This window comes from Haliotis rufescens, unplaced genomic scaffold (assembly GCF_023055435.1).
Source record: "Haliotis rufescens isolate VD_foot unplaced genomic scaffold, xgHalRufe1.0.p SCAF_6, whole genome shotgun sequence".
In the NCBI taxonomy this organism is placed as follows: Eukaryota; Metazoa; Mollusca; class Gastropoda; order Lepetellida; family Haliotidae; genus Haliotis; species Haliotis rufescens.
The window spans coordinates 19,775,814-19,801,196 of record NW_025964334.1 but is presented as its reverse complement, the minus strand read 5'-3'; the positions used below and the strand labels follow the sequence as shown (position 1 = coordinate 19,801,196).

Here is a 25,383-nt window from a genome sequence, read left to right as displayed (position 1 = left end):
TGCCCTTTGGAATTTAAGTGTGCCAACGAGAAAACTACTTTTGATCCATCTTTGAACAAGGTGAAAATCACTTCAACATCAGCTAGTTCCACCCTTCCTTATGTCATGGAGAGTGATAAAAAAAATTCAGTTTCTGAGTCCCCAGGATGATATGGGAAATCATATTAAGTTGTAGCGGGATCACAAGGGTACACAGGGTTTTATGAGCTCACATTTGGTTTTATATCACGAGCTGACATATTTTACTATGGCATTGTAAAAGTAACTAAAACAAATTCGTCAAAATTGATAGAAAACAGCTGTTTGATTTAGCTGAGGTCAGCTTGCGCTATGTCATGTGACTTAATCATTGACTCAGAAAACGCATGCAGCTTTTTGCTTCAAAGTGGGGTATAAGGGATTTAGTTTCCCGCTGAGAAATTTAATTCCTTCCATAGTGGGATACAAAGTATTTTATCAAGATCACGTGGACCAATCAGATCTAATCATTCTGACATGGAGGTATGATAATGTCTATTGAACATCTTTATATGTTGTGCAAAATTATATTTATCACTGGCATCATATAAGAAAAACTTTTGCTAAAAAACAATGTGATTGCCCTACCGGCACTGTGAACTTATTTGAACTATGCCACAACAATAAAATTTACTTTGGCCATGCCATTAGGACTGTAAAAGTGTAATACAATGAATTTTGAACCTTGGGCTATCATTTCTTCTTGTAATGTCATGAGTTCATTTTTTGCTCTATTTCTTAATTTTTGGTGTCATTTTCATTTGAAAAAGAGTATTTCCCCTGTCATAAATTTATCTAGGCCTGAGTGCAGAGACCAATATTTTGGCGCCAGGACAGCACCATATTTCAGTAAAAATTCCCAAATTAGAATTAAGAACCTTCGTAATTCCTGTTAATATAGATGTAACTAATGTAGTGGCCTTGTAGAGATGGGGACTTAACTGTAACATGACCAATAAACATGATGAAGAGGAAGAAGCTTTACTGTTATGCTTGCAAGGAATAGAGTATTGCATTGAATGAAATGCAGAGAATACATTGGTAAAATATTTCCGAAATTAAGAAAGTAGGAACTTTAGAAGATGCCAATATTGAGCAAAATTAAGGACATTTAGTTGGAAATATTAGAATCCCTGCTTCTGGATAAATAGAAGCCAGGCAAGATCACTGTGAATGAGTCAGGAGAATTGATGACTACAATTTGGAGGCTAAAGAGATTGTTGGGTTTGTATTACCGTTGTCCTTAGATGAATCCATGCTTTTATGGCACTAGTCTATCTGCCAGGGGAGATAAGAATAACAAGGACCTATAAGTGCACTGCCCAAGGCTTGTCTTCACAATGAGAGATGGCATACACCTGTGGAGAACAATCACCCACTTCCAGCTTCGTCTTACCGAGAATAGCAGGAGTTATAATTGTTTATGAGGCCCCCTCCACGACTAGTTGAGCGAGTTTTGTTTGACGCCACATTGAATAGGATGTTTTTGCGAACACCCAATGATGCAGACTGTAGATGGTTATGCCACATTTGTGAAAGCCATAAGCATAGGTTAGGATGATGATGGAGGCGGATGATCTGATGAGGACTGATCTCGCATTCGAACCACAAATAGCGAATCTTGGCAGGCATGAGGGACACTATACTTGCATTCCATGGACCACTTGCCTTGCACTGACCTCATGCCCCAGTGCCCTCAACCTGAGTTATTTCCCTTAGCCCTGTCAGGATTTGAAATCCACCTTATGTGTTGTCTGTTGACAGTCCATGCATGTGGGTTTCATCAAAGTTGTTAAAGGCTTATGCATTTCAGGGATTTATCTAGACCTACTCAGAAACCAACATTCGGCCCTAAGTCTGAAGTTAGAGTTATGACCTGTGATAACCAATACTAGGCTTTGTAAAGCTGACTGTATATCACTGATAAGGGGACCTGTAAAGAGGATAGAAAAGGCTTTAGCCCTTAGTTTTACATTATTATTTAAAATACCTCCTTATTTGAGAAAATAAATTTTAAGAATCACAGTTTGGGAAAAATAATATTTTTTCCTAGCTTTTGTCACTGCCAAGGGCACTTATTTCGGAATCCTTGCTATTGCCAGTGTCAATTTTTAGCTTTCTTGCCACCTTGATCTTTTCTGCCGTCATATGACTGAAATACTGTAAAAAGCTGTTGAAAACCCAACACACTCATTCACTCGCCTGCCTGCCTGCCCAACCGTTTAGTACTTCTGATGATCACCGTGAAAATCAAGGTTAGAATTGGTCAGCAACCCATACTTGACATAAGAGGTGACTTACGGGATTGGGCAGTCAGGCTCGATGACTTTGTCCATGCATGTTATCATATCCTAATTGTGTAGATCGATGCTCATGATATCAATCACTGGATTGTCTGGTCAGACGCGATTATTTACAGATAGCCATATGGCTGGAATTATTTTGCTGATTGCGGCATTAGACAACAAACATACAAACACACAAACAAACAAAAACTTATGATGAACACTCAATCCTTTAGTCAGATCTACAGATAAGCTGCATATTTGCATAAAATACTCCCCGAAAATATTCAAAACCCAATTACTTTCAATTATCTGGCATACAAAAATGCATTAAAGGAAAAACTCAAATATATAAAAACAGCAATACCCAATGAAGCTTTTTCAGCATGCATACAACAGACCTAATTTCCGAAATACAATTATGAGCTAATTTACATTCTGAGTCAAGCCTATATATTTAGAACAGTTATATACATCTAAAACATTATTTCATATTTTTAATCTTAAAATGTTCACTAATTTTGGGGAAAAAACAGTAGAATGATGAATGGACGAGTGAAATGATACTGGTTACCCAATGAAAAATGTTATAACCCAATTAAAGTAGAAACCCTGGAGTTAAAACTCAATTGCTCCAAACATTATCTGAAGCTTTGTTTAGTTAATGTAAATTATCAAACAATGATTTGAGACAAAAGTGAACGAAAATAAATTAATTCTACACAGGTCAAATTAGAAGCAATAAATTTACTGTAATTGACCTTAGTATTCCTATGATAAGATTGTAGAGGGCTAACAGGTTTATGATGTTATTGGAGGAAGTTTGAACAGGTGTTGGACCAACACCTCAAACACCTGCTGGAAGGCCTTGGGTGTCAGAGAATTAATGGGATGATTGACTAAATTATGGCTGAACATCTAATGTCTGAACGGAATCCTCTTCTTTTGGATGAATACCGTCTCTGTGGTCCAGAGGATGGAGTATCTACCTGGAGGGTGGAAGGGTTCGATTCCCTGCCATGTCATTGATGATGACATGTTACGAGATGGTACTTGTTGTCAACCTGCCTGGTCCTAGGCATTGTTAAAACTACGGCATGTTTGGCTACAAAATCGATTTGGGTCTAGACTAGTAAAGTTTGACACAGACAGACAGACAGACAGACAGAAAGACACACATGCACACACATGCATGCACACACACACACACACACACACACACAAACAAGCATGACAGAGTAACTACAGTAGTGTGAAAGATTAAGGGCCAACTTGCTTAAATTGATCTTAGCTACAACAATTGTAACTCACACACTCTAACATATAAGCCTTAAGATTATAAGTCATAGTATTAAGATCGCTTTGTGCATGTGGTCCCAGGTATCCTTTAACTCCTTTTCACAGGTATATATCTCCCCGAGCCCCACTTCACAGTGGATCGTAGCTCGAGACTTTAGCTCTCACACTTTAACACAGATAGACTTATGACAGCTGTCGTGCTAAGATCACTTTGTGACACCAGGCCCACATCTGTTAAATCTTTAATGCCTATGTTGAAGTGCTGAGGCCACTATGTAGCATTAAGTCAGGACATCTTAGTCTTGTGTTGATTTGGGTCTACAGTGGAAGTGACATTTGATTGATTTTGTCAGTTCCGGCTAAATCATCTCTGCGATTGATGCCAACCCTTCAAAAACGTTATTTGAGATGATATCTGTTTAAACTAAATGTCATTGATAGAGAAGACAGCCATCAAAAGCTGGTCCCATTTATTTCATCTGAATTGTCATTTGCATCAAAGTCCAAGTCTCTCGTACATAGTCCTTTTTCTATATCAGCCCCTTGCCATGCAAATTGTCAGTAATCGGAGCAAGGATAGTCATCAATTTCCACATGACAAGAATGGGCTGGAAGGCTGAAATACAGCCTCATCATCTTGAGCTGATGGTAGCGATGTCAGTTTCACAGCATACTTCAGTTAAGGGGTCATTAGCCTGTTATTGTCTGAATGCCAAATGGAGGACGCAAGTGTTTAATTGACTTGTTTAAAAGGTCAGGTTTAATGGGAGTGTAGATTTAGCCGTTTAAGAATGCCAATATTAAGCAGAAAGATGCCCCTCTCGGCCTTACGATAAATCATCCTGTTGTCCTGTGCAAGGCCAGGCATATAAGGATGTTATTTTCTGTTGTTCGTTCCATGAAGTTTAGGAGCTATGTATGTGAGGTTCTTGGCAATTTACCTAACAGAGTTATTTCCCATATTGAGTCATCCTCTTGCAGAGTTACTTCCCTTTTTTAGTCCTAGCAGACATAGTTATTTACAGATCACTGTCATATAGCTGGAATATTGCTCTGAAAGTGTGGTGTTAAACAACAACAAAATATTCCATAAATAGAGAATAATGATGCCCTGGCCTTACTGTACTGCTAAAAGCTTTCATTCACTTTTCACTCTGGAGGAGAAAGTTTTCGTTAATTTTCATTCTTTTCAAACCTTGCATCACATTGACAGCTTTGTGGTTCTTGTTTAACACCGCACTCAGCTATATTCCAGCTATATGACGGTGGTCTGTAAATAATCGAGTCTGGACCAGACAATTAAGTGATTGACATGAACATGATGACATGCATTAACCAAGTCCGAAAGCAAGCCTGACCATTTGATCCTGTTAGTCGCCTAGCTCTCAAGTACGACAAGCATGGGTTGTGGAAGACTAGGTCTATCCCAGATCTTCATAGGTCCACATTGAAAGCAATTTCATACAACGTAATCAAATCATGCCATCTGTGATCGAGTGACTGTTTTGCACCTCAGCACGTTTCTGTTGTTCAATATTTTACATCCGTGTAATAAAAGAGCGTTATTCTGGAATGTAATCCAAACTCCCTTTGGAACGTATTTACATCAGCCGGCATTGATTGACAGCAAACTGTCACTTTTAATCAATTGTGTCATACATTTCTCTGGCACTACACATCAACAAACATTAACTGATTTTTTTTTTTGAAAATATTTTGTTGTTGTTTTTGTGCAGTATATCCCATAGTGTCCATGTGTCATTGATTGATGCTTGACATGAACAGCCATGTGATTTGAAATAACAGTGTAATATCTGGTGTGATATTTTTCATGTGACAGATGTCCCATACAATAGAGACTGGCTGATACCGCCGGGGAAATGGGAATCAAGGACTGTATGTTTTATAACCTTTATGGGGCGGTCAGGTAGTCTAGTGGTTAAAGCGTTCGCTCGTCACTCAGGAGACCTGGGTTCGATTCCCGACATGGGTACAATGTGTTAAGCCCATTTCTGGTGCCCCTTGCCGTGATATTGCTGCAATATTGCTAAAAGCGGCATAAAACCATACTCACTCACTCACTCACTATAACCTTTATGCCTCGGTCACATTTGCCGGGGTCTAAAATATCTACGTCCAATAGCAATTATAGAGCTCTTGCAGCATTATCACGGTCACATACTGAGGCAGTCACATATAGTAGGGTAGTCGCATGGTGTATTTTGAATTTGTGGAGACAGAAAACCTGTGGCTGCAGTACAGCCTTCGAAGTGATGACGCAAGGTCGCCTTAGGGCGTCCCTACGGTGGCCATAGGTTTTTGACAAATTCCAAGGCAGACGCAAGGGAACTGCTTTACAGCATGGCTACAGCATGTCTAATTGTCTAATTGCTACGGAAACCTAGAAATTAAAAAAGTTATAACTCCACGTTATAATCCAAGGCGACCCCTACGGCCTGTAAAAGATAGGGATACGCCCCAGGGCGACCCTGAGGCCACCGCAGATCCTCTGCGGCCGCTGCAGGTATCTCTTGCTTACAGGAGGGCTTATCCTGGCCGAAGAGCACATGTGACTCAGACATTAGCCTGCTGAATTGTTTTAGCATAAAATTAAACAGTTATTGCACGTTTCATTTGGGGGTGCCCTTCTACGCAGCTTCATGGAGTGAGGGCCAAACTGTATGAACGTCGGAGCTTGTGACTATAATTTGTTACATCAATATTTGTTATCTCAAAGGATGTAGGCCTAGATCTTTACACAATTATATTTAGTACGTGTGAATTCATGTTTTCACTGATAGCCATACAACAACTGGCTGTATTGCGGAATGTGACAGTTCCTCAAAAAGAGAGGTGACATGAGCGTATGTATGCTCAACTTGCTTTATGGAAACATCTGACACAACACATGTATTCAAATAATATCACCATTAGATGAGAAAGGTCTGTAAAGAACTACCTCAGAACGCCAAATAATGTCCTTCATACACTTATGAACACCTATTTTGCGGTCGTGTCACTGACGTCTCGTCCAATCGAAACGCTGTATGTCGTGTAAACTTCAAATTAAAAAATTATAGCAGAATTGGAAATACAGTTTTATAGTAAATCATCATGTCTTAGTGATTTTTTATCTCAAATCTCAAGTTTGTCTTAACCAAGTTTCTTATCACCTGTTCGTCTATCTGAATTCGCTGAAGGGATGCAATGTCGGTTTTTCTAAAAAAAATCCAAAATACTGAATCCCCTAGAGCAGGATGTGCATTATTCTTGATTGAGCACTATAGAGAGCAAATATGGTACACAGAGTTTAGATCAAGAATGCCTCATTTGTTAATTTGGGGCCATGTAGTGCTGTCTGATGAGGACTAAAATAGCAAGGCTTGTACACCAATGGGAGCCTGGCTTAGGACCTGCAGTACGCTCTGGGTGCTGGGCAGTAGAGCTGACTCATATGGGTCTGTTGGCCAGGTGTGTCATCGTGCATCAATGGTGTGGATTGATGTTTTCAGTCACTGGCATCCGTTGTCCAGACACCATTATGTACAGGTTGACATGACATGACATAGCGGCCACTTTGCTGACAAGGATTGGAACTGTTTACTACCTCGCTTTTGTTTGTTTGTTTGTTTGTTTGTTTGTTGTTTAATGCAGCACTCAGCATTATTCAAGCTATATGACGGCCATCTGTAAATAATCGACTCTGGACCAGACAATCCAGTGATTGATAATATGAGCATCGATCCTCACAAATGGGACATGATGACATGCATGTAAGCCTGACCACCTCATCCCATCAGTGGCCTCTTACAACAAGCATAGTTGTCTGTTACGGCAAGCATGGGTTGCTGAAGACCTATTCTACCCCGGATCTTCACGGGTCTGCTCCCTCACTAGTTATACCCCCGACCTAAACGATTCAGTGGATTCATCTCAAACTTAGTACATATAATCTGTGGAGGGGTGCAGTCCAAAGAAAAGAAATGTTTTCATTAATTTCCATTTTTTATGAATTTTTTCAAACCCTAACCCTATCCATTTTCTTATGAAACACTTTGTCTGTGCGATTCTCTTAAACTATTCAGTGGATTCATCTCAAACTTAGTACATATAATCTGAGTCATATGGAGGGGTGCAGTCCAAGGAAAAAAATTGTTTTTATTAATTTTCCATTTTTTTATGAATTTTTCAAACCCTAACCCTATCCATTTTCTAATGAAACAGAGTGACTTCCACCAGGCATCTCACACGGTGCAAGATGAGCGTGATGGACTGGTTCTACAGCCACCTCTACAAACTTCTTTATATTGTGGTACTCTTTTTTACAATAACAGGGTAAATGTATAAAAGTTTAACAATCAGGGGTATTTGTAGGCTCGATCTGGTTACATTTTTACTAATTTATATTAGTACTGTGAAAATAGCTTGCATGACTAAAGCAGAGTTGACAATGAAAAGGTTGAAGTTGGGGGTATTAGTAAGCTCTGTTTACTTTTTTACTTTTTCAGTTATTTCACTGAAACTTGGTATTTCCAGGTGAGCTACAGCTTCTATTTTTAAGCTATTTAAATTGAAACTACTGACACACTCAGGGTTTCAGATGGACGTCGGTCACAGGTCATTGACTGATAAAATTTCAATTTGACAGATGGTTTGTTTAAATAGTCGGACTTTTGACCGATAGAAATGCTAAGCAAGGTCTCACACTTCATAATTTCATAATTGAAAAATAAATAGTAAGGATTAGTCCTACTTACAAGTTACAGTATAGATTCAATAAAACAAGGCACAGCCATTAAAAATCTAGTTGAAATTCTGAGCATCGCATGTCTTTGCATCATACTTTCTGTATGATAGGGAAACACTGTCTCGAGCTATAGTGACTTTGTCAAACGCTTTTTTTATTGCCACGTTCATGGCCAGATCATTGGATCACGAACAGTATTGCATTGATTTGTTGTTATGGTTCTTCCATCATTTTTGTTGATTTGACTTGTTGACTTTTGCCATTGACCTATTACGTTCCCTGGGTCCAAGTCATTGACCTACGGTATATACAGATTTTTGTGTCAAAATCACTGACACTAGAGGGTCGGGGTATTAGTGAGCTCTTGTTTTGTTCTTGATATGATGAATCATAGTATCTGGTCTCAGGTATATGTATTAAAATATGTATTCTAATATACTGGCAGCTAAAGTGATTGTCTCCCTTTGTAGATTCTGAAGCAATGGTCTCCAGTACCTCTTGCTTGTCTCCCTGTGTAGATTCTGAAGCAATGGTCTCCAGTACCTCTTGCTTGTCTCCCTGTGTAGATTCTGAAGCAATGGTCTCCAGTACCTCTTGCTTGTCTCCCTGTGTAGATTCTGAAGCAATGGTCTCCAGTACCTCTTGCTTGTCTCCCTGTGTGGATTCTGAAGCAATGGTCTCCAGTACCTCTTGCTTGTCTCCCTGTGTAGATTCTGAAGCAATGGTCTCCAGTACCTCTTGCTTGTCTCCCTGTGTAGATTCTGAAGCAATGGTCTCCAGTACCTCTTGCTTGTCTCCCTGTGTAGATTCTGAAGCAATGGTCTCCAGTACCTCTTGCTTGTCTCCCTGTGTGGATTCTGAAGCAATGGTCTCCAGTACCTCTTGCTTGTCTCCCTGTGTGGATTCTGAAGCAATGGTCTCCAGTACCTCTGGCTTGCCTCCCTGTGTAGATTCTGAAGCAATGGTCTCCAGTACCTCTGGCTTGTCTCCCTGTGTAGATTCTGAAGCAATGGTCTCCAGTACCTCTGGCTTGTCTCCCTGTGTAGATTCTGAAGCAATGGTCTCCAGTACCTCTGGCTTGTCTCCCTGTGTAGATTCTGAAGCAATGGTCTCCAGTACCTCTGGCTTGTCTCCCTGTGTGGATTCTGAAGCAATGGTCTCCAGTACCTCTGGCTTGTCTCCCTGTGTGGATTCTGAAGCAATGGTCTCCAGTACCTCTGGCTTGTCTCCCTGTGTAGATTCTGAAGCAATGGTCTCCAGTACCTCTTGCTTGTCTCCCTGTGTGGATTCTGAAGCAATGGTCTCCAGTACCTCTTGCTTGTCTCCCTGTGTGGATTCTGAAGCAATGGTCTCCAGTACCTCTGGCTTGTCTCCCTGTGTGGATTCTGAAGCAATGGTCTCCAGTACCTCTTGCTTGTCTCCCTGTGTAGATTCTGAAGCAATGGTCTCCAGTACCTCTTGCTTGTCTCCCTGTGTAGATTCTGAAGTAATGGTCTCCAATACCTCTGGCTTGTCTCCCTGTGTAGATTCTGAAGCAATGGTCTCCAGTACCTCTGGCTTGTCTCCCTGTGTGGATTCTGAAGCAATGGTCTCCAGTACCTCTTGCTTGTCTCCCTGTGTGGATTCTGAAGCAATGGTCTCCAGTACCTCTTGCTTGTCTCCCTGTGTGGATTCTGAAGCAATGGTCTCCAGTACCTCTGGCTTGTCTCCCTGTGTGGATTCTGAAGCAATGGTCTCCAGTACCTCTTGCTTGTCTCCCTGTGTAGATTCTGAAGCAATGGTCTCCAGTACCTCTTGCTTGTCTCCCTGTGTAGATTCTGAAGCAATGGTCTCCAGTACCTCTTGCTTGTCTCCCTGTGTAGATTCTGAAGCAATGGTCTCCAGTACCTCTTGCTTGTCTCCCTGTGTAGATTCTGAAGCAATGGTCTCCAGTACCTCTTGCTTGTCTCCCTGTGTAGATTCTGAAGCAATGGTCTCCAGTACCTCTTGCTTGTCTCCCTGTGTAGATTCTGAAGCAATGGTCTCCAGTACCTCTTGCTTGTCTCCCTGTGTAGATTCTGAAGCAATGGTCTCCAGTACCTCTTGCTTGTCTCCCTGTGTAGATTCTGAAGCAATGGTCTCCAGTACCTCTTGCTTGTCTCCCTGTGTAGATTCTGAAGCAATGGTCTCCAGTACCTCTTGCTTGTCTCCCTGTGTAGATTCTGAAGCAATGGTCTCCAGTACCTCTTGCTTGTCTCCCTGTGTAGATTCTGAAGCAATGGTCTCCAGTACCTCTTGCTTGTCTCCCTGTGTAGATTCTGAAGCAATGGTCTCCAGTACCTCTTGCTTGTCTCCCTGTGTAGATTCTGAAGCAATGGTCTCCAGTACCTCTTGCTTGTCTCCCTGTGTAGATTCTGAAGCAATGGTCTCCAGTACCTCTTGCTTGTCTCCCTGTGTAGATTCTGAAGCAATGGTCTCCAGTACCTCTTGCTTGTCTCCCTGTGTAGATTCTGAAGCAATGGTCTCCAGTACCTCTTGCTTGTCTCCCTGTGTGGATTCCGAAGTAGTTAGTGTCTCCTGAGTACCTCATGCAGAGCTCCAGATAAGCTTTTGGTGTTGTGGGTATTTTACCCATGCATTTTAAAATCATTGGGTATCAGTAATTCTATCTGGGTATTCAAATTTATGTTACCCACTAGTTTTTACACATGTGGGTATTTAAGTTAAATATTTAAAAACACTATTCATCTAGTCCCTGCAAACTGGTGTCGTGTGGGTTCGAGAGCTTTATAGGACTCAAAAATACCACCATACTTCCACAAGAAAGTGTGATGGCAAATGATCATGATGTAACTGTCATCGTGGAGTTTGGCAAGGTTGACGGAATGCCCGTCTATAATTTCAAAATAAGTTGCTGATTTGCTACTCGAATACGCAGGGTTACTTCACAATATTTTGATGATACGCACAAGTTTTATTTTTGTAGTGTATCTGTAATGTTCGTTGCGTATTTGATACGCTTGGATTTTATTTTACTGCATATTTCTGCATTTCTGATGCGTATTTTACGCAGATACGCGGCTTATCTGGAGCTCTGCTTATGTTTGTCTCCCCTTGCCTTATTCAGTTATTGCCATACACAGGTGACTAGATATATGGCCGTTAAGTGTCTCTCTGATGTGGGTTGTGTTTGATGCTTCCAGTAGACCAGCATCATTATCAGACATATTGGAAACTTCACACCTGCCATTTCCTGGCCTTTGTCAGCAGGTCAGGTGATGCCCATATTTGGCTGAGTCCGTCTAAGCCATTAAGTCCCCAGACGGTAATGAAGTCCCATGTCTCGAGTTTATCACACTGGTATTTTATGCTCACTGCTGCATTTCAGGACTGCACCAGCCATATGTGGTACTCAGTTTGGGCGGGTTTTACAGGTATATATTGATTTGTAGGGAAAGATGTCCATATAAATGTTTTTATGATCCCAAAAAACAGATCATTTTAAGCATTTGTGATGGTCCAAATTAGGATGTTAACGATTACCCTTGCTCCTGTGCTCACACCTTCTCATTCCCGCAAAAATTCAATGTCTCAGTACCATAAAAGGGGACTCAGTCTTCTAAGAAAGACAGTGTTTCACCAGATATTCTATACCGTTCTTGATGTGTCCTTACAAGTAGTAGTAATGTGTTCCAAAGTTTAGTCTAGGTAAAACTGTGTGAAGACTATTCCTGGGGTCCCCTGTTGTGATATGGCTCACTCACTCGCTCACTCACTCACTCACTCACTCACTCACTCACTCACTCAACCACTCAACCACTCACTCAACAACTCACTCACTCACTCACTCAACCACTCAACAAATCACTCACTCAACCACTCAACCACTCAACAAATCACTCAACAAATCACTCACTCAACCACTCAACAAATTACTCACTCAACAAATCACTCACTCAACCACTCAACCAACCACTCAACAAATCACTCACTCAACCACTCACTAAAACAAACACCCACCCACTTAAAACCCATCCACTCATTCACTCAACCATTCACTCATTCACTCAACCATTCACTCAACCACTCACTCAACCACTCACACAGCCACCCACTCACCCACCCACGGTAAATGTTCACACAACCAACCACTCAACAAATCCCTCACTCAACCACACAACAAAACACTCACTCAACCACTCAAAAATCACTCATTCAACCACTCACTAAAACAAACACCCACCCAAAACCCATCCACTCATTCACTCAACCATTCACTCAACCACTCACACAGCCAACCAGTCACCCACTCAGGGTAAATGTTCACACTCCCTTGTGATGTTGTGAGTACACGGCAACAATTTTAGTATTTATGCCGGGGTTAATGAAAAGAGAGTTTAATGCATCCAAGTTTTACATCAGGGTTAATAGGATTTAATACTATGTCCTTACAGGAGAGCAGGCAGGATTGAATAAGTGTTCCATTCATTCAAACAGAACATTGGTCAGGTGATTTGGGATGATGGGATGTTTAATGTAGCAATGCATTGGTCTACATCGGGACTGTCTAGATCAATGTACATATCACTGTGTGTAAGTAAGCATTAGGCTCTATGTACCTAGTTATTGGTGTATGGTTTAACAATAGAACAGAGATACAAGCTTGTAAATCAAACCTCACACCATTAGCGTTCATTATGTTCATTGTTTCAGCAAGTCATTCTCAGCGGTAGAAATTGGCAAACTGCCCCATAGCTAAGGTATCATAAGGACTAGTAGAAATTTGCCATTTTTAAGGGCTGTGCTATGAGTTATCTTTATAAGGATTACTAGAAATCAGTTGCTTTCTATCACTGTCCTTCTTTTTCGTAACATTTGTTTGTTTGTTTGTTGTTTAACGCCACACTCAGCAATATTCCAGCTATATGATGGCGGTTTGTAAATATTCGAGTCTGGACCAGATAATCCAGTGATTGACATCATGAGCATCGATCCACGCAATTGGGATCGATGACATGCATCAACCAAGTCAGCGAGCCTGACCAACTGATCCTGTTAGTCGCCTCTTACGACAAGACCTTTTACGGCAAGCATGGGTTGCTGAAGACCTATTCTACCCCGGATCTTCACGGGTCCTTTGACTTTTAACAATCCAACACACACAGGTCGGATGATTCGACATGACATACGTTGGTTGGAGCCACTAAACAAGCAGCTAACCTATAAAAAAGGGGAGATATTCGACGGCGCCCTATTTGGCCTGGAAATGTACATTTTTACGGTACGAAATGTATATTATTGGACCTGTTAGTATGATCATGGCTTGCCTGTCTTTCCTTCAAACACTTGTTAGTTTTGGACTTATATTAAGAAAAGAAATTAGGCTAAAATGAGTAAAAAGGTTAATTTTTCGTATTAAAAGAATTTAATGAAAGTAATGTACCCCAAGATGAATGTTTTGCCTTAGGCTTGTACTGTCTTGACCTAAATCGCCTAAAGAAATCAGCATCTGCTTGTGTTCAAAGAATAGAACATTCCAGTTTGTCCTTTCTTCCTGTTTGTGTTATGAAGGAAAGAACGTGAAACTGTTGAAGTCTACCATTTCCGTTCGAACAAGTGTCAGTAATTCAGTTTAAGTTCAATGTATTGATGAAAAGACACAATCAGCCTTGTGGCATGTCTGGTATTGTAAGAGATGCAGAAGGGAATCAGGTGCGTTTCACTGGCAGCCATTGTCTTCATGCCTTGTCACTGGGAGACTGCAGGGGTCAACAAAGGGAGATAATGAATGACTTTTACTTTTCCTCAGTCATGTGCTCTCAACATGGAGTCGATGTCTGTCCATACTGCTGGATCAATATCAAGGATTTTTCTTGACTTTTAAAACTGGAAACCTAGGTTATAAATGTGATGTCGACATGCCATGGATTTCTATAAATACTCAGCTCATCATCCGTTTTATGACTCAGAGTAACCTACATTTCAGATGGAAAAATGTCCTGGTTTAGAAATTGTAATATTTGTTGGTTATTGTTGAGACTTTTGAAACAACTACAGGCACTGAGGGAATATATAGTAATTATCCATGTACAAATTTCATCAATGTAGGGCGATGGGATAGCCTAGTGGTTAAAGTGTTTGCTTGTCACGCTGAAGACCTGAGTTCAATTCTAATGGGTACAATGTGTGCAGCCTATTTCTGGTGTTCTCTGCTGTGATAATGCTAAAATATTGCTAAAAGTGTCATAAAACCGTTCTCGCTCACTCCTATGTAATCTCCATCTCAACTGAATTACCTAAAAATGAATACATGTTTACATAGCTTTAAAAAAACCTGTTTAATCGGAGCTCCAGGTAAGCCGTGTATCTGCGTGAAATACGCACCAGAAATGCAGAAATACGCAGTAATATATAACCCAAGCGTATCAAATACGCAACGAACATAACAGATACGCTACAAAATTAAAATTTGTGCGTATCATCAAAATATTGTGAAGTAACCCTGCGTATTCGATTAGCAAAACTTATTTTGAAATTATAAACGGGCGTTCCGTCAACCTTGCCAAACTCCACGATGACAGTCACATCATGATCATTTGCCATCACACTTTCGTGTGGAAGTATCGTGGTATTTTTGAGTCCTATAAAGCTCTCGAACCCACACGACACCAGTTTGCAGGGACTAGATGAATAGTGTTTTTAAATATTTAACTTAAATACCCACATGTGTAAAAAGTAATGGGTAACATAAATTTGAATACGCAGAAAGAATTACTGATACCCAATGATTTTAAAATGCATGGGTAAAATACCCACAACACCAAAAGTTTGTCTGGAGCTCTGTTTAATGTATTTTATTAACTTTGAAGGAGGCAATTTGTAGAATATCTTTTTATGGAAAATCATATCTAAGTATCCATAGAGTTATCTCCCTTCTAATAAAAGTCTGCTTCTGTTTTGAGTCAAACAGAAAAGTCTCAAAATGGCAGGGTGGTGTTTACTCGGTCAAGTGCGAGTTATTTTATCCAAATGTCATGAGGAAAATTTAATTTGCATGGCCTTGACTTTTGGATTAGGAGCCTTGAATAGTGTGACTAGTACCCATCTTCACGAGATAAGGAGTCAACTGACTATAGAAGTCCACTTTCACCCTTGCTGACCTAGGCTGGAATTTCCAGGCTCGATTGTAGCGCCACCAGCAGCTATTATGAGCTGCGTCCTTTCCTTGTCCCTCATATTGACCAATCAGATTCTTCCTCTCATGACATTTGTATTTACTACAAACAAATTTGCGACACCCAGTCAAGATGATATGATCGATCATCAAGATCTATATTGTCATAAAATGGGTCTTACATCGCCAAAGTGCCTAAGTCCCTTCAGCACTTTTCTTAAAAGCATGAATAGATTTATAAAACATCATATATGACGCCCAGTTGACGGTACACATGTTTTGCAAATCCTTAAGTTGACCGAAATATGCATGGCAGTCACAGTATGCATAGCAGACTAACCAGATGAAGATTTCATTAAGCGATTTCGATTGGACTATGCATAAACTCGTCAGCCCAAATTTAACTCAGAAAGGGTGGAAACTCTGGTCCTTGTGTAGTCAGTTAACTCCCTTGCCTCGTGCCTGACTTGGTTCGAATCCCAGATCGCTTGGTTATAAGCACCATGGGGCGGTCGGGTAGCCTAGTGGTTAAAGCGTTCGCTCGTCACGCCGAAGACCCGGGTTCGATTCCCGACATGGGTACAATGTGTGAAGCCCTTTTCTGGTGTCCCTCGCCGTGATATTGCTGGAATATTGCTAAAAGCGGCGTAAAACCATACTCAGTCAGTCAGTATAAGCACCATGGATTTCACCAATACTTAATAGCATCACCTTGGGGTTTGACATGCCATGATAATACTGAAATATTGGTCGAATTCGCTTCAAACCCATCTCACTCCTGTTTTCCATCCACTGCTTCACATCCCCTCCATTGCTTCACATCCCCTCCACTGCTTCACATCCCCTCCATTGCTTCACATCCCCTCCACTGCTTCACATCCCCTCCATTGCTTCACATCCCCTCCATAGCTTCACATCCCCTCCATTGCTTCACATCCCATCTACTGCTTCACATCCCCTCCACTGCTTCACATCCCCTGATCCACTGCTTCACATCCCATGATCCACTGCTTCATGAGCTGTAAACACTCCACAAAGATTAACACCCTGTCCTAAGCATGATGTAAGGCGACATGTCCAGTCAACTCAAGTCATGAAGTTAATGGTTGATATTAACTCCTAAAGTTACATAATGCGTTTGCCCAGCAGTTAAGCCATTGGTTGTTCGTCATTCTGTCCAACAGTTATGAGAGAAAAATGATATTGAGGAATTGTGACAGAACAGAATTTTTTTCTTCTTGATATTAAGCTTTCTATTCAAATATTGCAATGTGCTCAAGTTTATTTTTGAGCTCATAATGTTTTATTTGACCAAAAATATTAGTTTGTTCATTGCATGAGATCACTTGATCGAAAAGAACGTTTCTACTTGTATTTCTTTACTCATTCATCATTGTAGACTTGCACAGGTCTCTAAAGCAGTTATTCTCAGCTTATGTCATAATTTCTAGATTGTATGAATAATAAGAGAAAGTTGTCCCTATAAAAGGCTGGCGTCCTGTACTGTATCTGTATCTAGACTTGTCTATAATAAGGATAGAATTACTATTCATTCATGGATAATCATTCACTACAGCCTTGGAGCAAGACTATCAATATCGTAAAACTTGTGTGTCTAATGAACGGTGATGGAGTGGATGCTGGAGTCTCCCATTCCAGCTGACATTCCAGCTGACATTCCAGCTGACCGTGCCTGGTCCCCGCAGGTCACTGTGTCATCCATCAGACTTGAAAGCACTGCAGTGATATTAATGCATGTAAATCCCACCTTTATGGTAGTTGGAGAGGTTCGAGTGGTTTGCTATGACAGTTGCTCATTGCCAGATCGGTCATTTATAACAATGGCATTATTTCTGATATTTGTCATAGATTTGTTGTGTGTTCGCAACAAATACTAATAAAGGCTTGGTGTTATTTATTGTGAGGTTTGGAGACAGTAAGAACAAGTGTTGTAGGAAATCAAGGTTTGTTGTTAAATTATTTGTTTCAATATTTTTTACGTTTATGAAGATATAAACATATAAACCAGTGCGCACACTTAGTAGGGAAAAAGTAAATATTTTAATACATTGTGCCATGCTTGACTAGGCCAACTGTAAATCGTGAGTGTGCCCGGTATTTGACTATCCTACCTATGAAAACTATAGCTTAGGGACCACAGATAAGAGCACATACATGTATCATGATACGTATCGAATCGTGAATAAGGTATCGTGATGCGTATCGGATCACACAGTTGGTGTATCGTCCCAGACCTAATGATAAGTTCCATATTTTTTCAGAATTATGATAATCTTTTGCTACTTTATAGATGAGAGAGCTTGATAAAATGACTATGTGATAAACTTTTGTTTCTGAATACCCAATAGTAGAGCCTTGTGTGGATTCCAGGTCAGAGATTTGGCCCCTAGTTGGTACTCTGGCAACCTAATGGATCGGGTGGTCAGACTCGATGACCGATGGTCAGTAGTGTGCCATCGTACCTCGACGGCGTGGATCACAATGCTCATAATATCAATCACTGGATTGTCTTGGTTATGTTAACAACATGCACACACTATTAAAGTGGAATAGTACTTAAATAGGGAGTCCATTCTCCACTGTGACCTTAGCTGTGTGACATCCTACCTTTTCAAGCTTTAAATCGGGGCGGTCGGGTAGCCTAGTGGTTAAAGCGTTCGCTCGTCACGACGAAGGCCCGGGTTCGATTTACGACATGGGTACAATGTGTAAAGCCCATTTCTGGTGTCCCCCGCCATGATATATGGAATATTGCTAAAAGCGGCGTAAAATCAAACTCACTCACTCACTCACTCAAGCTTTAAATCACCAGTTTGTCTAATCAAGGACTGATTAATTATGTGGAGAATGAAACATGTCTCTAAATTCTTTCTTGGGATTGTAGAACCAGAGGGGAAAAAGGCAGGGCACAGTTAGCTTCTGAGACTCTTCTCGAGGGTTCGCACATCGAGCTTAGATATCCACACCAAAAATGGACAAAAATGACAAAATAATTTTGAGAAAATATGTCAAATATCACGAAAAACAAATGTAGAGAGACAGAGCGATCAGCATATCCGTCCCGTTTGTTTTCCGTTTACGGAGCAGCATTCTGAAACCATTGAATATTTCTTGTTGAAATTTGCTCTACAGATCAGTCTAATCGTGCATTGGTTCCTATTGATGATCTCGGATTTTTTAATATTTTTTTTTATGTTTTCATGACGATAAGTTTGACTTTACTGCAAATCAGGATAGTTCTCATTTCCGGAGCAGGACTCCAAAACTTGAAACTTGGTATACAGAGCAGTCTAGTGGTGAACTGTTGCCTTTTGATGATTTGGGATTTTGAAAAATACTGAACAGCATTTCTGAATCAGGCACCAGACTGGGGGGATATGCCATCTCCTGATGACTTTTGTTTGATGCCACATTCAGATATATTTCAGCTGTACAACGTCAATTTGTCTTGATCAGACAATCCAGTGATTGACATCATGAGCATCAATCTATGATATTTGGATATGATAACATGCATCAACCAAGTCAGCGAGCCTGACCTCCCAATCCCGTAAGTCACCTCTTATGACAAGTATGGGTTGCTGAAGACCAATTCTAACCTTGATCTTCATGGGCATCATCATAAGTACTAAATGGTTTGGCCGGCAGGCAGGCGAGTGAGTGAGTGTGTTGGGTTTTACAACAGCCTGACAACCCGATACCGTTCATTGTCTCTTGCAATAAGCTAGACTAACATTTAGTCTCTGAAATCTTATATTACACAATATCCTTCTTGACTCTTGAAATAAAAATAAATTCCCTATGCTGATGTGGAATAGAGCTAGCTTGAGCTGGCTAGACTTGCTTTTGTATGCATTTCTAGATTATTATTTTTTCATAAAATAAATATATTCCACGGTCATGGTGCAGGACTAGCAATAAGCATGTGTTTGCTGAAGAGCAATTTAAATCAAAATCTGTATGAAGAGCGTTTCACGTTTAAAATGTTGAAGACAGATTACTGTGTGTGAATTATTGAATCACCACTTTCCGTGAGACGAGATGCTTATTGTGGGAAGAACTGTTACATGCAGAAACACAAAACTATTTTTTCTAAATGTTTAATCCCTCTGGATCAACACTTGTTCTCTCCAATAATGCCTGTCAAATACCATGTCTGAAAGCTTCGCTAACCCAAGGTATCTTCAGGTGATATATTTTCTCGATAATGCGATAGCTCACAAGCTGTGTTCATGTCATGTTGACTGTACACACAAATATTCTGATTGATTTTCGAAACATATAAGTCAGCAAATACTATTTATGTGTACATAATTAGCTCCTGTGGTTCTTGTTTTGGCTGCCTGTCTAACGGGATTGCGAGAGTGTTGCAAAAAAGATCTTATGACCAAGTGAAATTGATCTGCTAATATGGCATTTCGTTATCAACAATCAAGGAGGGTAGTATTTCATATTGTAATAAATCTGACACTTTATTTCTTTGGCTGTTATACCCTGGAATCATCAGTCTCATCTCAAGGTTTCTGGAGATTGAGTTTTTGTTTGTCCAACTTTCAGATCACATTTCGTTCATTACAGTGTTGACGTGAAATATGCATCCTGATTGAGATCACCATGCTCATAGACCAATGGGTATCAGTATATGGTCTCTGCTGTGCTTGATTGACATTCTCCCAGCAGTGCCTCAATGAAGTTGTAGATTTCCTCTAGGCGTATCAAGTTACGTGGGGCAGGTTATGTGTTGCACTTGGTTACAGCTGTTGAGAGAAAGATTGTATACATCAGCCGGAATATATTTCATGATGTACATAACCCAAGCGATCAAATACAGTTACTCATGATGATGGCATATTTGTGAAGGTAGGAATATGTTGTGGTGGATGTGTGTCATAAGATCTGTCATTGTAAGTTATTGCAGTTAACTGTTACGGTCTTAATGGGATGGCATGGTGTCACATGTGCTCATTTCTCACTGTGAGTAGAGTTATTCAATCATATGAATTATTACGTGTAATGTAAGTCATGGAATTTAGATCTAGAAATCAATAATGGCTGAATTTGAACATTTTGCATCTATAAGTGAATATTTTGAAGGATTTTAGGAATGCTTGTTTTTCTAAGTGGTTTTTGAATATTGCATTGATCTGGAAGAAGATTTCTGTGTCGTAACTTTTAAGCTAGGCTTATTGTTATGTTTGCTTAGCTTGTCATAGAGTGACACTGGCTTGGAATCTATGGATTAAAATGTATTATTCTTTGAAATGTCTTGTCTGATTGATAAAAAAATAAAATTCAATGAATTCTTTAGAATTATTATCAAAAGAATTATGCAACAAGGTTTGAAAATATGAATTATTATTTATGGGGAGAGTGAAACAGTATATTTCAAAACATTTTCTTTAAGGATCTAAGTTGTATATTTAATGAACTGCAATACAATATCAATAAAATTTGTTTTCACTGACAAATTAAAATTTAAATGAATTCATTTCCTTCTAAAGCTCAGTTTGAGAAATCTGGCCTCACAGTATTGCATGGATCATTGTCACGGTGGATTTTCCATTTAAGGAGCATTATGAAGAAGTGAAGGCAGATTGTCTCTGAGCGGGTATTGATGTGAAATGTCTTGCTGGAACCTAGTTGTGACTCCTGGTCATCTTGAGATGACCCACACTCACATTTGAAATGACCAGTACATGGACATCAAAGTCATTCAGACTGAATCGAGCAAAGTCCTTCAGTGAGAAGTTAAGCTTACTGAAAAGGGACAAAAAAATACAAAATGGTGAGTTTGTTACCCTTATTTTATCAAGAATTCAGAATAATTTGATGTAATATTAATGTGCTTATTCTTAACTTGAATTGATTTTGTGCATGATCACATATATATTGCTTCCAGAACCACAGCCATCAACTTCTCATTATCAGAGATTATGAATTTTCTAATTGAATATTTGTTTCCAAAATGTTTCTCATGAATATAACATGGAAATAGTTGTATGGAATATATCATGAACTGACATTTATGAATTGTAACACTGCATGATGAGGCAGGACCACTTCGACCTGACTCCTCGTGTAATTAATGGCCATTAGAGTTTCATGCCAACTCAGCATCTTAATTATTATATTTTTAAAAATGGCATGTCTGCTACGTATTGTGTCAAAAAATCTGAATCAAGAATATTATTAAATCATGTACTTATGTACTTGGCAGTGGGGTAGCCTAGTGGTTAAGGCAATCGCTCGTCACGCCGAAGGCCCGGGTTCCATTCCCCACATGGGCACAATGTATGGAGCCCATTTCTGGTGGAATATTGCTAAGAGCGGCGTAAAACCATACTCACTCACTCACTCACTCACCACACATACAGATTATGACAGGAGCGTGCAAGTCATACTAAGTTTGTAAAATGTGGGAGTTAATACAGTCATATAACAACAACTATGACTCATCATGAGTCAGAGTATGGTATTAATTAAATATGTATGGTGTGGAACCATGTATCGCTGTCTACAAAGCGACCCCACTTAAAAGGCGACCTCTCCCCTGCACAAGCCTTCAAAATTGACACTAATTTATATACCCTATCTCACTCTCCTACCCAGAGTTCCATGCGGCCGGCAGCCAGCTAGCATAGTACCTCTGCCACAGGCCAGCGCCATGTGACGATTCGTCACATCTTTCACATTCCATTCAAGATATTGTATATGCTTTTCATCCGTTTCATGTTTGACAAGTCTACACATTTTCATAAACAAATGTCAAAGAATGGTTAACTTTCATTGAGAAAGTATGCAAATACGTAAAAATCTACTTGTTTTTGCGTAGTTATCCTATGTTTACATTGGTTGTACGGCTCCACGTGCTGTCATCGAAGCCCAACGGAGAGCTAGCGACACGGTCACTTTGATGCATAAATATATATTGTCATGCAACTCACTGTCGCAGTTGTAGTAGCACATCTATATAATTATGCAAAACAATATGTAAAGCGCCCCCAAATACTTGCATTAGTCCGTTCTATACTGATTTCTGAAAAAGCGCGTTTGTTTACAAACAAGAGAAAAGTCCGGTCACGTGATATGCAAATTAGCCTGTGGCAGTGGTGTTATGCTGAGTCACCACTGCGACGGAGTGTGACCCTATCTGTAAAGCGAATCGGAATGAAGCAGTGTATACACAATCCCTACATTTGCAATTAAAATTTCTTCCGCAGAAAAAAAATGCATCGTATTCCTTCAGCAAATTCAGGGAAACGAACAGATCATATTCATTAAACTTGGTCAATACAAATTGGAAATTTGAGATAAAAAACCACTAGACATGATGATTTTTGATTGGCATTGTTTGATATGCAGAGATTAAGATTACCATCTGTATTTTCTCGTCAACTATAAGCCAGAAGTAGCAATCAGCTGTACACGTTTCTCGAAATTTACTGGTGATTCAGTTAAAAATTACCCGATAATAACACTTTAAATAATTTTGATAGAAAATTTGGATGAATTGTATCCGAAACTATCAATTTTATCCGGAATAATTTATTCTTATAACATTTTATTTTAGTTGCAGCTTCACTAATATATTTGTAATAAGTTAATAACCATAAGCGTAGCACTTTGGTACATCGCTGATCGCTATGGTGGAAATTTTTTCGTAGGGAACAATTTGACCAGTCACCGTCGATGCTGACCTGTGCTCGTGATAGCGAAAACTTTATGAGTTTCAGTGAGTCAGTGTATGGCATTTCTGCTATATATATTCATTCTCATGATCCACTAAAGTTCGTTTCAAGGCGTCGATAGCGGTAATATGACCGTGGTTGCTGTAAATAATTGTGAGTTGTGCTATCTTCAGATTGCTTCTCATATGATTTTGCTGAAATGAGATAAACAATATTGAATGAAATTTTGAATAAAATTAAAAAAATAGATTACAAACATAAGTCCAGATATATAATGAACTCTTTTTATAACCAGACAGTGTAATTACATGATTAGTTTGCCAACTTGAATACGGATTTGTTGACATGGTATTTCCGGTGTTACATGCTCACAGTTATGTCTTTGTGTTGGGGGGAAAAAACATCAAAACTCTTCAACCCTGTGTATAAGACGACCCCCCTTGAGAGCCCCCTAATTCTAGGTTCGAAAAAACGCCTTGTACACAGCGATATACGTCACTAATGCGCTCTCTGACAACTGAGGTTTGTTACAAGGTGTCACTTGTAATCAGATTAAGGTTGGTATTGATAATGGTAAGTTGGTGGGATCTAAAGATGAGTCCTCTGACACTATCTCAAAATTAATAATACACAATATTGAATGAATTTCTTGGTGAAGTAAATGGAATGGATCAAAAACTTAAAGTAAGAAATGCACTTCATTACAAAATAGTGTAAGAAATCGACCAGCTGATGTACTTCATGACAGATTTGTTGATATGCTGTTTCCGATGTTACATACTTGATTAAATGCTTTCAATTTGAAATCATAAGCATATCTTTATTCATTGTGTGTGTATATATTATACATATCCTGATCTACACAGCTGTAATTTTTAGAAAAATGTTTCCATTAATGCACACAAAAATCCAGTATTCCTCGGACGAGGATGAGGGAAATAATTACTTCTGACTCTAGTTTCCCCAAATCAGAATGATACTCACATGAATCTTGTACTGTCTGTATCACCAAGAAATGGTCAACAGATGTCTTCCTCAAAGAAAAGCCGGGAGCAGTCAATACTCCAACTGTTCGATCTGATACGTATCATGATACTTGCATGTGCTCTAATCTGTGGTACGTAAGCCATCTTTTCTTAGACAGGAGGGGCGGTCGGGTAGCCCAGTGGTTAAAGCGTTCGCTCGTCACGCCGAAGACCCGGGTTTGATTCCCTACATGGGTACAATGTGTGAAGCCTGTTTCTGGTGTCCCCCGCCGTGATATTGCTGGAATATTGCTAAAAGCGGCGTAAAACCATACTCACTCTCAGACAGGATGGCCAAATACAGGGTTAGAACTTAACACACTGAGCCTGACAGCCCGGGGCTAATACAAATTCCTGTGGGCTAGTACAAATATATTCTAATTTCCCCATTGTTTAAACAATACAAGGGCATTTCATCTTTACCCGGGCGAGTAAAGCTATGAGTTTGGTTCAAACCCTGCAAAATACCTGGCACACTAACGAGTGTCAAGTATGGTGCAATGGTTGAAATATTTACGTTTTCACTACTCATTTTCACCAGTAATTAGTGTTTGGTGTAACATTTATTGAAGAATACATTTAAGGTAAGAATCAATACTTTTTACTTAGTGTGCATTTGTGTAATCGACACTTGTACCGAGAAGTAAAACATCACCATCCACCGATGCATCAATATATCATCCCACTACTCTCAGCTACTAGTCTGGTATATCATTATCTACTGAGCCCATGTCACTGTCAACAGGGGATCGGGTGGACAGGCTCGCTGACTTGGTTGATGCGTCATCGTATCCCAGTTGCGTAGATCGATGCTCATGATGTCACCACTGGATTGTCTGGTCCAGACTCGATTATTTACAGTCCGCCGTCATAGAGCTGGAATATTGCTGAGTGTTGCTTTAAAATACAAACAAACAAACAAACAAACAAACAAACAAACAAACACTGTCAACAATCGTATCTGTATTACGTCCATAATGCCAAGTATAGTGTTAAATCATTTATACATGTTTGCTTTTTTTCTTTCTTTTACATGCACATTTTGAACCAAATAGGTCATAGATAAGTAATTCATTACTCATATCACTATATACATGGTACTTAAGTATCACTATGCATGGTACTAGTATCACTCCAATTTCTGGTG

The 25,383-nt window shown here is 39.7% G+C and overlaps 1 protein-coding gene across 10 annotated transcripts in view; it reads left to right on the top strand.

Moving 5' to 3' along the window:
- LOC124113695 (oxysterol-binding protein-related protein 8-like) overlaps positions 1–25,383 on the top strand; it is a 151,975-nt gene that overhangs the window by 62,888 nt on the left and 63,704 nt on the right. For 2 of the 10 annotated variants that reach the window (XM_048385509.1, XM_048385507.1), the window contains exon 2: positions 21,092–21,308. The exons of 7 other annotated variants lie outside the window; for them this stretch is intronic. In XM_048385509.1, the coding sequence (XP_048241466.1) occupies positions 21,209–21,308 (100 nt within the window). In that variant the 5' untranslated portion in view covers positions 21,092–21,208. Of the gene's footprint in view, positions 1–20,244; positions 20,384–21,091; positions 21,309–25,383 lie in introns of those variants that run through there. One more of the 10 variants, XM_048385508.1, reaches the window with a different exon arrangement.